The sequence below is a fragment of the Pseudopodoces humilis genome, chromosome 15, assembly GCF_049639895.1.
Source record: "Pseudopodoces humilis isolate 2021_Gansu_Grassland_sample_001 chromosome 15, ASM4963989v1, whole genome shotgun sequence".
In the NCBI taxonomy this organism is placed as follows: Eukaryota; Metazoa; Chordata; class Aves; order Passeriformes; family Paridae; genus Pseudopodoces; species Pseudopodoces humilis.
Genome location: NC_142214.1, coordinates 12460082 through 12475523, shown reverse-complemented (window position 1 = coordinate 12475523; position 15442 = coordinate 12460082). Strand labels below are relative to the sequence as shown.

The 15442-nt window shown below is 39.9% G+C and overlaps 1 protein-coding gene across 1 annotated transcript; it reads right to left on the bottom strand.

Annotated features, from left to right (window-relative positions):
- Positions 1 to 5462: 5462 nt before the first annotated feature.
- LOC148183075 (endogenous retrovirus group K member 8 Gag polyprotein-like) lies at positions 5463 to 6851 on the bottom strand. The gene has a single exon (XM_088062761.1). The coding sequence runs from the start codon at positions 6849 to 6851 to the stop codon at positions 5463 to 5465; it is 1389 nt and encodes a 462-aa protein (XP_087918887.1).
- Between the last annotated feature and the right edge of the window lie 8591 nt (positions 6852 to 15442).

Genomic DNA, 15442 nt, shown 5'->3' with positions numbered 1-15442 from the left:
TTACGGTACTTATTTATGTACTTGTTGTATCACTTTGGCCTGGTTTGATAAATTAATAAACTCTGACGTTGATAATAAAATAAGATGGTTTGCATAGGGTGCTGTTTGATCAAGATGCTTGGTTTCAGCTCCCTGTTTGCAGTCCTGCTGCTGCCACCTCAGAGAAAGACTGAAGCCATTTGCCCAGTTGGGTGTAGTGCATAATTGCATGCTGTGAAATCGATACTGAGATATGGAAGAGTCAGATTGGAAAATACCCAAATTAATTCAACTTTCACCTACCCAGCAAGATTAATTTTGAAAATCAAAGCATTGACATCCATATATGGAAATCAAGTTAAGAAGAAATCAAGCATTGCCAACTGAGAGAACAGTAAAGGACTTACTACTTTCTGGGCAATACGTATTCTGAAGCTCAAAATAATTGGGGAAATATTGATGGAATCAATCTGTATTAATGCCTAAAATGAGATGGCTTTCAGAAACATGAGGAAAAAAAATGTAACTCACATATGGATAGCATAACTAAAATGGAGAATATCAGCCTTGGCAAAGATGAGTGTTCAGAGTAGATCGCTTTGAATCAGTAAGTACATCAAAGCTGAAATCCAGAATATCTCAAGAAATTTCTAATGAAATTGATTTCTGTTATTTCATCACACCCTGTATATTCATTTTGGCCAACTTTTCATTTTAGCAAGAAATCTGTTAGGAGAATCCTTTCCATGAGAACACACTCTAAGCACATGGGCCTGCTCTGCTCTCCTAACTCCATCGGGGCATTCACCTTCCTATTAGCTAAAGACTGAAAGTCATTAACAATCAGGATTGCACAGCTGCATCCCCATTGAATGTAATATCTTGATTTCATAACATCCAAATGCTTTTTAGCAGCACATTAAATTTTATTTCTCACTTCACTTTTATCCCCTTGTCACAGCAGTTACAGGAATAATTTCTGGCTCCATGACTCCACAGGTCAGGAGAGGCTGGGTATGGAGACGAGTCCTATTCACTGCTATGTTCTTCTGAATAGTTTGAAATATACCCACACAAGTACAAGAGAAGCAATGTGTCAGCCTAACTCTCTCCTCTTCCTACACTCTTCATTTTAAAAAGGTCGAAGTGTTTCACAATTCAGATGATGACTCCTTCCAAAATAATTGATAACACATGAGGTATTTGAGTAATGTTGGTGTGTTCTAGTGCCTATTGTTTTATCCATCTCAGATAAAAGCCAAGATTTTGATGATTTATTGTGAGACGGGTGAAAATTGACAGTTAATCCTTATTTCCATTTATTGCTTTTGTTTGAGGTTTAAAAAATGTCTTCATCTTTTGATCTGAGTTTTTGGACTGTTTTACTTTTTGGGTAAAGTATGTCTGCAGCTACATGAGTATATGAGTATGAATCCACAACTCTCCCTTCTCACATAACACCAACCCAACTGTGAGCAAGAATGCAAAGCATCCAAAGCAAAAACAAATAATTGATCTTAACCCCGCAAAACAGTTTTTAATGTAGACACACTGGATGATAGCTCATTCAGTAAATGTAGCGAGTCTGATTGCACTGCCCCTTAAAGCAAAACTCCCAGTCTGTCCTGAAGTGACCTCAGCTCAAGAGACAGAGACAGTACATCACACTAAGTGTAACATGTAGCTAACTACTACAAACAGCACCCATAGTAAGTTATCTATCCACCAAGATCAAATCTATCTCCTATAGGTTTAAATTCCTCTTTCTCTATATTTTGCTCCAGGATCACACCACCACAAAATCAAAATGTGTGTTAAGGCCACAATAAATTAAAACTGCATTCTATTCCCACTGATGGAAACAGCACAAATCCCAATCTCTTTAAAAAGGTGTCATTCTGATATGATGAGTTCGGCGGGAGAAAATGCAGCACTCAATATGAATGATCAGCAAGTCTCGTTTATTAGCAACTCTAAAACCACTTATATAGCATCAGTAATTAGGCTCATACATAGTGCAAAAGAAAGCTCATTATTGGATATTTCATTTAAGGTCAACTCCACCTAATTCTACATTCCTGTGATCGCTCATCTATGCTGAATTCACATTCTTCTGATCACAGCATCCTGTTCTCAGTTAACAGTTATCACTAAGGCCTTCCTGACTTTGCAACCAACTGTACTCCATTGTCTAACTCTTTCCCAGATAACTGCTGCATGGGAATATGACCTTTGCTCTCTAGCCATTCCTCCACAATTCCCCTGTTTTCTTTTTGTACTAACAAAACTGTAGAAGTAGCTTTCTTTACCATGTTTTGCAAGCATTGCAGTATGCAAGGAATAAACAGTTACACAATCACAATGATCAATATAACAACAATTGCCATTTGTGCTAAATTTTTTAACCATCTTGTGAGACCTAGGGATTGAAGCCACTCTTCTAATGGATTTGTTTCCATGGTTAATTTTTTCATATTGCTCTGTAGTTGTTGAAGACGAGCATGAATAGACACTGAATGGTCAGAAAGATTCCTGCAACACATCCCATCAAAGTCTTCACAGCCATGGCCCTGTGCTAATAGCAAAAAATCAATAGCAGCTCTATTCTGCAATACAGCATGCCTAACACTATTCATATCCAAAAGCAAATCAGACAAAACCTTTGATGTAATGTTAAACTGTTTTCTTGTCTAACATGCCAGTCGTCGTAACTGTGTTAAGGCTTGAGCACTAGATACTCCAGGTGTAAAAATAAATGACACAATCACTGTAGGACGTTCCCAAAGCTCAACCTGATCTTTGCATTCTGGTCCCAGCTGAAACACACTTCTCTTTTTTCGTAACCTGGTTCTATTGGCTCCTAATAGTTGCTGTATAATGGGTGCAAACAATGTCAATGTCGTGGTAATTGTAAAGGTGTACTGCTAGAATTTACTTTACGAGTCCAATTGCCACAATATGCATCATTATTTTGCAAATATAGCAAATTTTGTGGAGAAATATTTGTACCATTTGGCCCATGAGACTTTTTTGCATGATTACTCCTAGCCCAATTAACAAAAGTTAAACAGTAATTGCTAGGGGCTGAACCTAATAGTCTTAACTCTTGTGGTTCTGACCCAGTAACATTTAAACCTGTAGCAATGTACCAATTTTGAGCTCCAATGGGATTTGCCTGAATTAAGCTTGTGTCACAGATATTGATCCTGAATCTACCTGATGGAATTTCACATAATGTTTTGTTTGCTTCTTTAGGTGTTTTCCAATTCTTTGTCCAGTTTTTAAACATTGTGGCATTGAGTGAATCATCTAAAGGTGCGCCCACTAAACAAGTTCGAAAAGGATCCAAAGGGGTAGCCATTGAAAGGCAAAAATTATCCTGTCCAGTTTGATTAGCCCACGTTATCCACATATTTTGTCTCTCATCCATATCAATCAAAAACCCTTCATTTTCCCTTATCATGGTAAACCACAACAACAACCTGATCAGAGGTAGTCCCTTAAGGACTTTAAAAGGATTGCGGCAGTTCAGCCAGCATCTTGGCTGGATCCCATGTGAGATCTTGCTTCCCTTTTCTATTACCCCTCTGCCTCGCCCGTCGATTCGGTTGCTTCGTACCACGGGGTGTTCCATCTTCTTGGCAGCAGGGATAACTTTCAAGGAAAGACCCTTTCTCTTGAGACTGCCGTTTTAAAAATTGCTCCTAATTTTTATTTTTTACCCCTGGGATATCACACCTGACCTGTGTAAGTGTCAACGTATTGTGGTTATTTCAAGAATATATGGTAAAGGGGTATTGGGATGATAACAATAATTTTCTGGATTTATCCCAAAAGCAAAAATCTCCCACCATCTATCAGATCCTTTCTCAAATTGTCTCGTTTGCACACCTTCCTGTCATGCAATCTCAGTTAAATTTCTTTCAAAGTTGTAACACTCTGTACAAATCCCTCTTGGGGACCGACCCCACTTAGAATGTATCCACCACTTTTCCTTACACACTTTACAAATATAACATACAAAAGATAACATTCACAATTTGGTACTGTGCACACGATTCACGTGTGAGAGTTCATCAGATCTCGTCTCTATGTTGATGGTAGAGAGCAAGAAGTATCTGCTAAATTTTCTGGATCCACTGAAGGTAAATCACTGGGATCAGCAGGTTTAGTCCATCGGCTCAGCACCCAAACAAGCTCTGTGGGGGTAGACACACAAAGATAACCACGTCCTCAATAGAGTACTTTGCTAGGACCTCCCCACAGTCTTGTTTTTGGATCCTTATAAACCAATTGGTTTGCTTTAGCATTTCCTTCTCTGAAACCCACATGCCATTTGTGGCTATGAATATAGGTAATAGCAAAGGCAACAGTCCTCAGCTTTACTGCTCTTTGAAGTTGCAAAAACAGTTAATATAAACGAGGGTTTTTTACTTCTTTAATGTCTGCATTTTCAATACGTTCACTCACTCCTGCAACATATAAAGAATCAGTTACCACATTAACAGGACCCTTAAACTACACCAAAACCCAAACAACAGCAACTAATTCCAGAGTTTATAATGCATCCTCCTTTTCAAGCTGGAATAATACAAAGATTCCATTGTCCTTCTGAATTTTGCCATGTAGCAGCAGCTGTACAAGATTTCTTTCCAGCATCAGTGAACACACAACAACCACTCTAATACCCATATCTCCCCCATTTTCTTTTATTGCTGTGTTAAGGCACTGATGAGATGTTGAGGTCCAAACCATACAGTAAGGTTAATGTCTAAGTCTCATCTACGAACAACACCTGTCTGGATACAGTCCATTATTTTATTGAGAGCTTCTTGTTGTTCACTGGTGACCTGTATAGGTGCTGTAGGATCAGTACTCTTTAACAAAGGTCATAAGGATTGTAAAAGTTCATTAGGAATACCCACAAGTTTAAGCCATTGTAAATCTCTCAGCAGTCGCTGAGCATCATGAACAGTATGAAGTAACATGTTTAATGACAGTTTCTGAGGGACAACATACTGCTCAGTTAAAGTCTACCCGAGATATTTCCATGCGGATGTCAGCTGTATTTTCTCAGGTGCAACAACCAGTCCATTCTGAAATAGTTGTGTTTGAATGTCCTTAACTTGTTTATCTGCAAAAGGTTGTGACTGAGCAAAAAGAATATAATCCATATAATGATAAATAATAGTTGTAGGTCACTGAACCTGCAGTGGTTGTAAAACATTATTTACATAAAGCTTAGTGGCACCAATTGTGCAATTTGTTGTCCTTTATCAATTTTGGTTGGTAGTGCCAGTGTATATGCAATGATATATATTTCACTAAAAATAGTCCACATCAATTATTCCAGGTAAAATAAACAGTCTCATTAGATTAGCAGATGAACGTTCCAACACTATTGAACTCATAGCTTTTCCATTTATTATCCATGGGAATGTTGTAGGGCTGGGATGTCAATAAATCCACAGTTACTGAGGCTGCTAGGTCCAGGCCGAGGCTCCCTGATGTGGCAGGCTGGAGGGAAGTTGCACTGATGTTCCAGCAGCTGCTATTTGTGTTGTGGCGTAGCAACTTCTTACGCTGACCTTCCCGTTTCCCGATCTCCGGCGGCAGACATTATCAGTGTGGGTATTAGACCAGCACTGACTGCACAAAATAGATGGTACAGTACATTCCTTCCGAATATGTCCAAGGTTGCCACAGCGAAAACATTTGAATCGGGAGGCTGGAATCCTGCCATGGTTAGTTGTAGCCGCTTGTAGGGGTGCAAGAGCTGCTAAAACTTGACTCTGATTAGATGCAGCTTGCCTTTTTAACTCTTGCCCTAGTTCTTTAATTGCCTGGACTAACATTGCCTGTAACTCTACCGGTATATTAGACATCCTTTCTAATGCCTCTTCAATAGTCCAATTAGCATTTAGGGAATTTAAAACTGACCTGGTTGCTGGATTACAATTTTGTAATGCACATTGTTTTAATAATGCTCCCCTCATATATTCAGGAACACTTGCCCTCTCTATAGCATTAGCCACTTTATCAATAAATGTTCTAAATGGCTCATCTTGCCCCTGTTTAATACTCATATAAGATGGAATACCTCCTGGCTCCTTAATCTGATCAAACGCAGCTCGCACTAACTGCATTCCTTCTCTCAACTTATCTGGTCCCAAAATAGCTTGTGCTTCCACTTGACTATATGCTCCTAAGCCCATAAATTCTTCCAAAGTTAATCCATACAGTGGATCACCTGCCTGCCTTTGCACATCTACACTTTCTTGACAATAAGCTTGCCAGTGTACATTAAACAACAACTGCTGATGCTGACTAAGAATCAATTTCATAATAATCCTACAATCTGCAGGCAACAAAATCTGTGTACCCCACAAATAATCAATCATTTGTCTAACCAGTTCACTGGTCACTCCAAACTGACTGACTGTAGCTCGCAACTGTGATAACCACTTCCAATCCAAAGCTGTAATTTGAGCTTGTATTCCTCCCCCTTGCATCGGTGCAAAGGTTACGGGACATGCTATTTCCAATACAGCGTCTGCTTTTTCCTGATCACTCTCTTGCAAAATATTCCATGCTAACGTAGCCCATGTCTCTCTTCTTTCCCGTGCAATAGTCTCACCTAACTCACGCCCTACCCCAGGGACAGATTTATTTCCTATAGGGGAGGATGGTAACGGTGCCGAAGGCTCTGTTCCAGAATCAAGGTTAGTAGGTGAAGGAATTTGAGACGGCACAAAAGGATTAACAGCTGCAGCAGGGATCAGTGACTGCGTGGGGGGAGTCAAAATTACTATATTCGTGGCGGGTGGCAATGGACACTCATTAACTCCCTCTAATAATCTATTTTTCGACATAGCTGCAGATGCCTTTGTGGCAGCTCCCTGTTCAGCCTGATACTGCAAGAGAGCATTATGAACTGTCCACCACAGTTTTCCTAATTTTTTAGCAGTTTTATCATTATTAAAAACAGCTTCCCACAATTTATCTCCAAACTTTTGCCACTCACTTAATTCATAGACTGTATGGGGATTCTGAAAACAACCCTGAGCATACCCATAAGCAAGAAGTTCAGGAAGCTCCTTGCGCAAATCAAAATCTTTAACCTGTCGCTTTTCTAAAAAGCAGGTAAATAAATCATATGCTGCTTGCCTTTCCATCTTACCGTCTGCGCGCGCTGTTGCAGCCCCTACAAGGTTTCGGCAGCACGTTACGGCAGGACTCTCCTCTGAGGTCGCCTGGGCGCGGCAACCCTACTGTGCGATCAGGACTCTCCGATGAGGTTGCCTGGAATGCAGCACAGCCGTTGCTTTTCACCGTCCTTGCTGCAAAGGACCCGTCCCCTGTCGCCGACTCCCTTGGCCAACTCCGACTGCTATTAAAAGTCCTTAAGGTTCCAAAGGTTCCAAAGGTCTCTAAGGTCCCAAAGGTCTCTAGGGTCCCAAAAGTCCCAAAGGTCCCTGTTGATCGGGCGCCATTTGATGAGTTCGGCGGGAGAAAATGCAGCACTCAATATGAATGATCAGCAAGTCTCGTTTATTAGCAACTCTAAAACCACTTATATAGCATCAGTAATTAGGCTCATACATAGTGCAAAAGAAAGCTCATTATTGGATATTTCATTTAAGGTCAACTCCACCTAATTCGATTCCTGTGATCGCTCATCTATGCTGAATTCACATTCTTCTGATCACAGCATCCTGTTCTCAGTTAACAGTTATCACTAAGGCCTTCCTGACTTTGCAACATCTCACACCAACTGTACTCCATTGTCTAACTCTTTCCCAGATAACTGCTGCATGGGAATATGACCTTTGCTCTCTAGCCATTCCTCCACACTGATACATATTGTACTTGCATTAAACCCACTGTAGTATGCTCTAGAAATTTATGTGTACCAAAGGTACATTTTATACTTTTCACAGATTCCCAGTCACTTCATGTTCCCCAGACAGAGCTGGTGCTCTAGCCTGGTTCTCCCCAGCTCAGTCCTCTCCTGTGCCAACAGCTAGGGTGGAACAATGAATTTGAGTTCTAATTACAGAGGTATAAATAGAAGTCTGGTGAGGCTTAAGGTTTATGTACTGGGGTATTTCTATTCTGCATCTCTAAAAGGGAAGAGGCTTCCCAGTAACACATCAAGCTTGACAGTAACATGGCATCTACTTTCATTTCCTGTACTAAAGGGTTGGCCAGCATGGCCAGTTTTTATGCTGCTAAATACAGAGTTTGTGGTAGCTGCAGTTCAATAGAGACTGAAATAATTTCTACACAAACTTTTTTTAGTGTATTTCGGGTGGAATGGGAAGTGTTATAGAAGCATCAAACAAGAAAAGTGAGCTCTTGGGCCAGTTTTTTTGTTAGTGAAATAAAAAGATATTATGTAGAGTATTTATATTTATGGCTGCATAGCTATCCATAACCTAATAGACCACAGTTACTAAGTAATCAATCTTCACAAAGATCTTCCTAGAAAAAAGATTAGATTCTAAATGTGGTTATTCAGTTAACCAAAAAATTTTCCTACATACTCATATACTACTCCAAGTGATGATATGTTCCAGAAAGCTGAATTTTCATATCCAAGATCTTGTTTCCAATTCTGTGCTATTAGAAAATATTTCCTTGCTTTGAGTGCCATATTATAAATCCACATAAGCTACATCTCACAAAAATCTTTGGGTTTAGATCTAGCCAGGCAGTGGCGTCCTTTCAAAAATGGTCCAATGACAACATTAAAAAATATTAGAGGACATTTACAATCAGAACTGATTATCCACTGTTTAAGTTCACTATTTATATTAATGCAAACCAGGTGTAAAATGATGCAACTAGATCCTACCAGTAGCCCTTCTCACTCACTTCAAGCTATGTAAATTATGATAACAAAGGCAAAAGAAAAAAAAAGGAAAGAAAAAAAAGAAAAAAAAGGAAAAAAAAGAGTGACTTTGAGCTTCAGCAAATGTGCCAGAATTCTCGAAACAAAACTCCTGCTGCTGGTTTGTTTGAAAGACATAGTTTATAAATTACGAATTGTTTTTACAAACAAAACTTAAACAAACCAGGGTTTTTTATTAATTTCGCCTACATTCTCTTTTATTTTGCAATCATTAGCAACTGAAAGATTCTATTGATAATAATGGTCAAAGCCCATGGAGACTTAAGAACTTACACCAGCTTTTCCCACCCTGATTTTTCTTCTTACTACAAAGTCAGACATCCTTTAGAGACCTTTGCACTGATAAATCCTTGGTGAGGAGACTAAGCTCCTCCTATGACATCAGTGTATAACAAACTCCCAATGTCTTTACAGTCTGCATGTGTTGGGAATTATTTAACTCATCTAAATGATGGCTATGATGAGATCACTCTTATTAAGATGAAACTATCATAACCACTGTGCTCACGATGATTGCAGCTCACATTAATGCACTGAGTGTCTAGGAAAATACACTTTTCAATCAAGAAGTTAAGCAAACCCTAGAGAAACTGAAAAGGAGAGAAGCTCTTTACGGCTGCAAAACTGCTTTTTAATACTGAACACTGAAAACTGCAGGTCTTTTTCCCGGCCTCTCCACCAAGCAGTGCATTTTTTAAGGGTCTTTTTTTTTGCTATGATTAAAATATTGAAAGGAGCTTCTGATAGAACAAAACCCTAGCAGAAGCAAAATCTCTCTAGAATAAAGCTCCAGCAAAATCTATCTTCTGGAAAATTTTTGAAGCCAAGAATTCACTAACAGGCAAATGGGTATTGTAATTCTTAGATTACACAGCTCAAATATATACACTGCCTGCCACTGTTCCCTTAAAATACATTTCTCCATAAATCTACATAATAGTCTCTGAAGGATTTTGTCAAATTCAATAGAAAAAGATACATCAAGTAGGATTTCAAAGGAAATTATTAGATCAAATTCTGTGCAAATCAGTCTATTTGCATATTAGAGGGACATCTGACCTAACAGAGGAAGGAGCACTTCATTCTGGACAGAAGGCACAAAAAATTAGGGAAAATATGACATTATCTTTTATAAGTGTAAGGAGAAAGACTTTTCTCATCTTTTTGTTCTCATTTGAAATTGTTTTCAGAGACACTGCAAATCATTAATTGCTACTCCTGCTGAACAACTTGTGAAATCTTAATATGTTTCCAAACAGAGTTTCCCAGGGGACTGCTTAGCCCTGAGGATTAGTAAAGAGAGTAGAGCAGTTGTCACTTTGAATTATACTTCAGGGCAGTGGGCTGAACCCAGTAGACTAACTTCTTTTCCATCTCAGAAATCACTTCCAAAGACCTTTCTTGTAAAACAAGATAGCTCTGGTCTGATACCTGAAAGGTAATCAAGATGAACCCCAGGATCCCTTCTGGGGCTGCCTCCACCAGCCTTAAAGCCACTGCTACTCTTCAAAAATATGTTGCCTAATATATATTAACAAACAAAAAAAAAAAAGTCAAAAACTATAGACTTCTCCCTGGCTCCAAAATAACGTGATTTCTATCAGGTGTCACCTCTGTATCAGCTTCCCTCCAGTCCCAGAGCTAGAGACAGACACCTATTCCACTGTGAAAAAATTCTGGTAAAACAAGATTTTATGTCCCAAAAAAGCAGAAGAGCCAAAATCTGCTTCCTAAGAACTTTTGATGACCTTGCTTGGAGAAACTCTATCTCTGCTGCCCAGGAAATCACAAAGGATTCTGGCCCATTTTTAAAAAAGCTTGTGAAAAGTCAGTCTGCCTCTGCCAACAGCATAACTGTAATTGTCAGTAATTGCCATCTAAGAGAGGATCTCAAAAGAAAGTTGGCAATTAGGCTTAGGAGAGCTCAGAATGATGTAATGTTTGGCAATAAGCTTTTGACTTAAAACAGGTAGTCCAATTAGTTGAAAGTGCATTCAAATAAAGTATTTTATAGATCAAAGGGTTTTTCTGTCTGACAAACTTTCAGGTGCCTCATAAACTCTTCAATTGGAAGATTTGACTGCTGCATAAGAGATGCCAAACTTGGGAAAGAAATGAGAAAATTTGACTTAACCCCTTCAAAATGAACTTTTAAGTAAGTTAAAATAGATTTTGTGCTTTTTTTTCCACATTTAATTCTGCCCTTTAAGCTAACTACTTTAGATATGCTTAGATCTTTTTTCTCCATTATAAAATGTCATTAACTCCTCACTGGAAGCACATCACCTTCCACTATCCTAATAAAACGTATTTTTCCAAATTAATAAATAAAATAGGGTAAAACCAAGCTTAAGGTGGTGACGGAACTCTCTTATGAAGTGAATAGGTGCTGTGCCAATACTGTCTGTTTAATCACAGCCTAACATTTTAATTATGTATATAGCTAAGGATTTGCTAGCATTGGCTTAATTATTCTGCATGATAATATGAACAAAGGGCCTCTGTTAAAGTAATAAACAAGAATTTTAGCTGGCTGAGTTTCCTTAAATGTTCCAAGAGCAATGAAAAATCTGATCATTAAGCATTTACTGCCCCTGAGAGCTATTTTAAACCTGTTCCCTTCATACCACAGCTGGCCTCAAATTCTTTTTATCTGAAAGCCCTAGTAAGACAAAACAAAAGAATGTTTCTCATTTGGAGTGAGCTGTCTGTGTCATCTGTGTGATGTTCACTAGAGGAGATGTCTATCTTAATGAGCTTTTGGCCAGGAACAGTGCTGCCACTTTCTAACTTTTGTCCAGTTTGCAGGGCTCCTGAGGCAGGGTGTGCTGGATGTGTTAGAATTGTAAATGAGCCCCAGAAGTGCATATTGCCCAAGGATCCCACAGTAACAATTAAGCAATAGTCTCTGCTCCCAGGAGCCTCTCCTGCTAGATAATTGATCCCCCAGATAATTGATCCCGACAGGAGCTATGCAGAGAACCCACGCTGAAGGTGAGGACGAAGAACAGAAGTGAAGGTTCATTATCTTTCAATGAAAGGGAAGTTAGCACCAATGGGAACTGAGTTTTAAAGAACCAAAGGGTTAAAGCTTTCACTTTTTGAAGGATTTGCCATTAAATTTTCCTTTGCCCAACAGAAGCTGACTGTTTTGAAATACACCCTATTTTTAGTGTGTCCCAGTAATCAGATAAGTGGTAGCCAAAACACTCCAAGCCTACCCACATATATGGAAAAAGAGAGTCCAAGAATCCTAGAAAGTAGTGCAGCATAAGACACAATAACAATAATGACATGTGTTGTTTTAAAAGCTAAACATTCTGCCACTATAAAAGCCTTCCATGTAAAATCTGGAAGCACAGGAAGAAAACCAACTGTCAATGTATTACAACAGGAGAGGATCTCTGTGGTACCCTGTGAGAGCTGAAGTCCAAGTACTTTCTGATCCTGCTTTCCTCTGTAAGTCTCTGCCATTAGATCACATTGCCCATCACACAGAATCTGCTCACACAGATGTGACACACCACAGGAGCACCTATTCATGCTGCATCTGAAAGATTCAGCTCGCCTGCTCCACCAAGATCAGGGATGGAGGAAGAGAAGTACAAAAATCATCCAGTATCATGGTGGACATTTACATAATTTCTCTGTTGAGTTTTTATTTAAATATTCATTTTCTCAATAAAACAAGAATGTTCTTTGTTGCGGCTGGGTCCTGGGGGCCTGTCCAACCCCCAGCTTCTGTCAGAAACACCCCAGATAGTCGTCCCAGGGGGGGAGCCACTGTCTGGGGTTTCTAGGTAGTTTCCAGCCAGGGGTAACCTTTTGGAGCACAGGCAAAGGCTTTGGGTGATCAGCTCTTTCAGAAAGTGATTTCTTCTCTGTGATTAGCTCTGATCAGCCCAGCCAGCTCCCTTCAGGGGTTACCCCTGCCAACACAGATAAGAGACAGGAAGATCATATGGTGTTCCACAGAAAGTCTTTAATGCAGTCTTCAGTGAAGGGGGCCAGTGATGATCTAACCCTGAGCTGGGCAAAAGCTGGGGTTTTTATAGGGAAGGGGGGAATCAAGAAGGGGACCAATGGTCTGAGACTGAGAAAAGGTAACCTGTAGTTAACAGGGAGATAGCATGGGGTCCTGAGGCAGGAAGGGGTCCATAGCTTAGTCATCATGACTAGGCAGTTTTGTCTTATCTTAAGGGGTTGATCTCCAAGGACGATGCCTGTCAGATGACTGGCTTCCTCCACACTTATCACTATATACCAAATTGTTTAGGATAAATCCAACAAGAAAGACTTCCAGAAATTCTAAATCCTGTTAACTTATTAAATGAGAAGCAGATTTACTGGGGGGAGTAGGAGGACTGCTGCACTTGAAGGCAGCCAGCCCTGTGGAGTGTATGTTTCATCCATGTGACTTAGCAGAAGCTGTAGCACTATAGAATCCCATTGTCACCACCACAGCTAATTTAATCTCATATTCACTATGGATCAATTTGATATTTCTCCTATTCAGTACAGACTATTCCTGAATCTGTGTTCTTGTTTTGCACTCAGCCATCTACCTGTTGTGCCACCCAGTGGCCTCAGCCACTATTCACCCTCATTCCCTGCCCTATCACTCCTGCTAACAGGCCTTATAATTTTCCCTGGGCTAATAATTTCTCTTTGATTTTCAGTTCCCCTGCCCCTCAGACTACAATGCACATTACTTTTGAAACATCTTATTTATGCAGTTGATCATATCAGTGAAAAGGCAATGGTAATGGATGGTATTTTTGAATAAAAGAATGAGCATAGCTGAAGGGAGGAAGTGTGGTGTCACACTGTAAATTGGGGAAGCACCAGTCCCATAAGCCTGTCCTGCTGTTCAGGAAAGATTCTCGAGATGACAGTTATATTGTTAACAAGTTACATCATCAAACAAGGTGATAAAAAATATGTATTTTTTCAATTCCCACTCATTAAAAAAGTCAAATCCATTCCAGAGATGACTATTCCCAGGATCTTACTTGCTTCATCTATATTCTAGTCCAGTCCATGAAGGTTTTCCCTGACCTAATCTGCATTTTTCCTCATTATTTTTTCTTTCCACAAGTTCAATTAATTTTGGCCACCAACTCAGAAATACCAAAGGCTATAGGAGAACAGTGTGGGTTTTTCTCTCATCTTATTGGCAAGGGTAGCTGTTAAAAAGCCTGAAAAATAAGGGGAGAAATAAAATGAGGTAAAACAATGACTGAAACTCCTACAATGCACCTGTGGTTTTAGAAAGCTGGCTGTTTGTGAGTGGTTAGTCTGCTTTCCTCAAATCTGCCCTTTTGAGACATGATGTCATGATTCGTGATGTAGTTCTTTTAGTCGGTCTTAGAGTACAAAAGATTATCAGCAAACCAAGGACTTAAACGGCAAAACACACTTTATTAAGTGCTCATCAGCACTAATATGCAATAGAGGGAAAGGAGGAGAAAGCAAAGCATAAGAAAAAGAGAGTAAGGCGATTATAGCTACCAATGTTGAAGTCCACTCAGCCGTCCAACAACGCAGAGTCTTCTTTCCGTTGGGGAGATCTCAAAAAGGAAGGTAAATTTGGGGTGTGATTTTATAGTATTTTACAAAGCGAGGGGCACAGAGCCAAAAACAGAGGAGATTGATGATGATTGTGATGAATTCCATTGTGCAGGGGGGCAGGTGTAGGGTACAGAGCAAACCACGTCTTGCAAGCCTTTGCTCACCGGCAGGAACGAGGACAATGTGTCATGGAAACCCATTGCACAGAGTACCACACACAAGCCTCTGCTCACCAGCAGGAACGAGGGCAGTGTACCGTGCAACCACCAGCAAACAATCACTTAGCAAACATCCATCTCAGCTAGGCCCAAATCCCTAAACCAAGTCCGTTGTGATATTCAGGGTCTCAGTCTCTGTCCTTCAGACAGTTGTGAGACAGATGAGGGAATCTTTGGACCGCCTCTTACATATGAACATTCACTCTGGTTAGGAGATGGTGAGAAGGAAGGAAGCAAAACTTTTACAGTTGTGCAAATAGCAAACATGAGGGAAGACTCTGTAATGGAAAAGGTAAAGAAACTACCACACCAGTCTTGTCTTGTGTCCTGCTGCACCAGTATGGTTGATTTACTTTGCAAATTCTTGAGCAGTTTCCTTGAGCAGCACTTCATTGCTTGCTTTCATGGAAGCGGTGATTTTAGCTCCCATGTTTGGCATAATCCCTCTGTAACATGAACCTGGTGTCCAAACATACTTCCCCCAACACAGCCATTAGAGAGGACAATGAAATATTCACAGCTGCACAACTGCTCACAACAAAAAACCTATTCCCTAAACTGTTCACAAATGCCAATATATGTGGCATAGTAATAGAATGATGCCTTGGGGAGAAGGGCAGATATCTGCCAGTCCTACCATAAGAGCTACACTGGGCCAAGCCCCAGGTCTCACAGCTCACGTTTCACTGTTGTTGAGCAGATGATATCCAGCACAGGCTGAAAAAACAAACAAAACACCTCAAACTTCATTGTGGTCCCA

What these genes read in the sequence shown, in the direction of transcription:
- LOC148183075 (XM_088062761.1), bottom strand. Translation starts at nt 6,851, where the DNA reads ATGTCGAAAAATAGATTATTAGAGGGAGTTAATGAGTGTCCATTGCCA.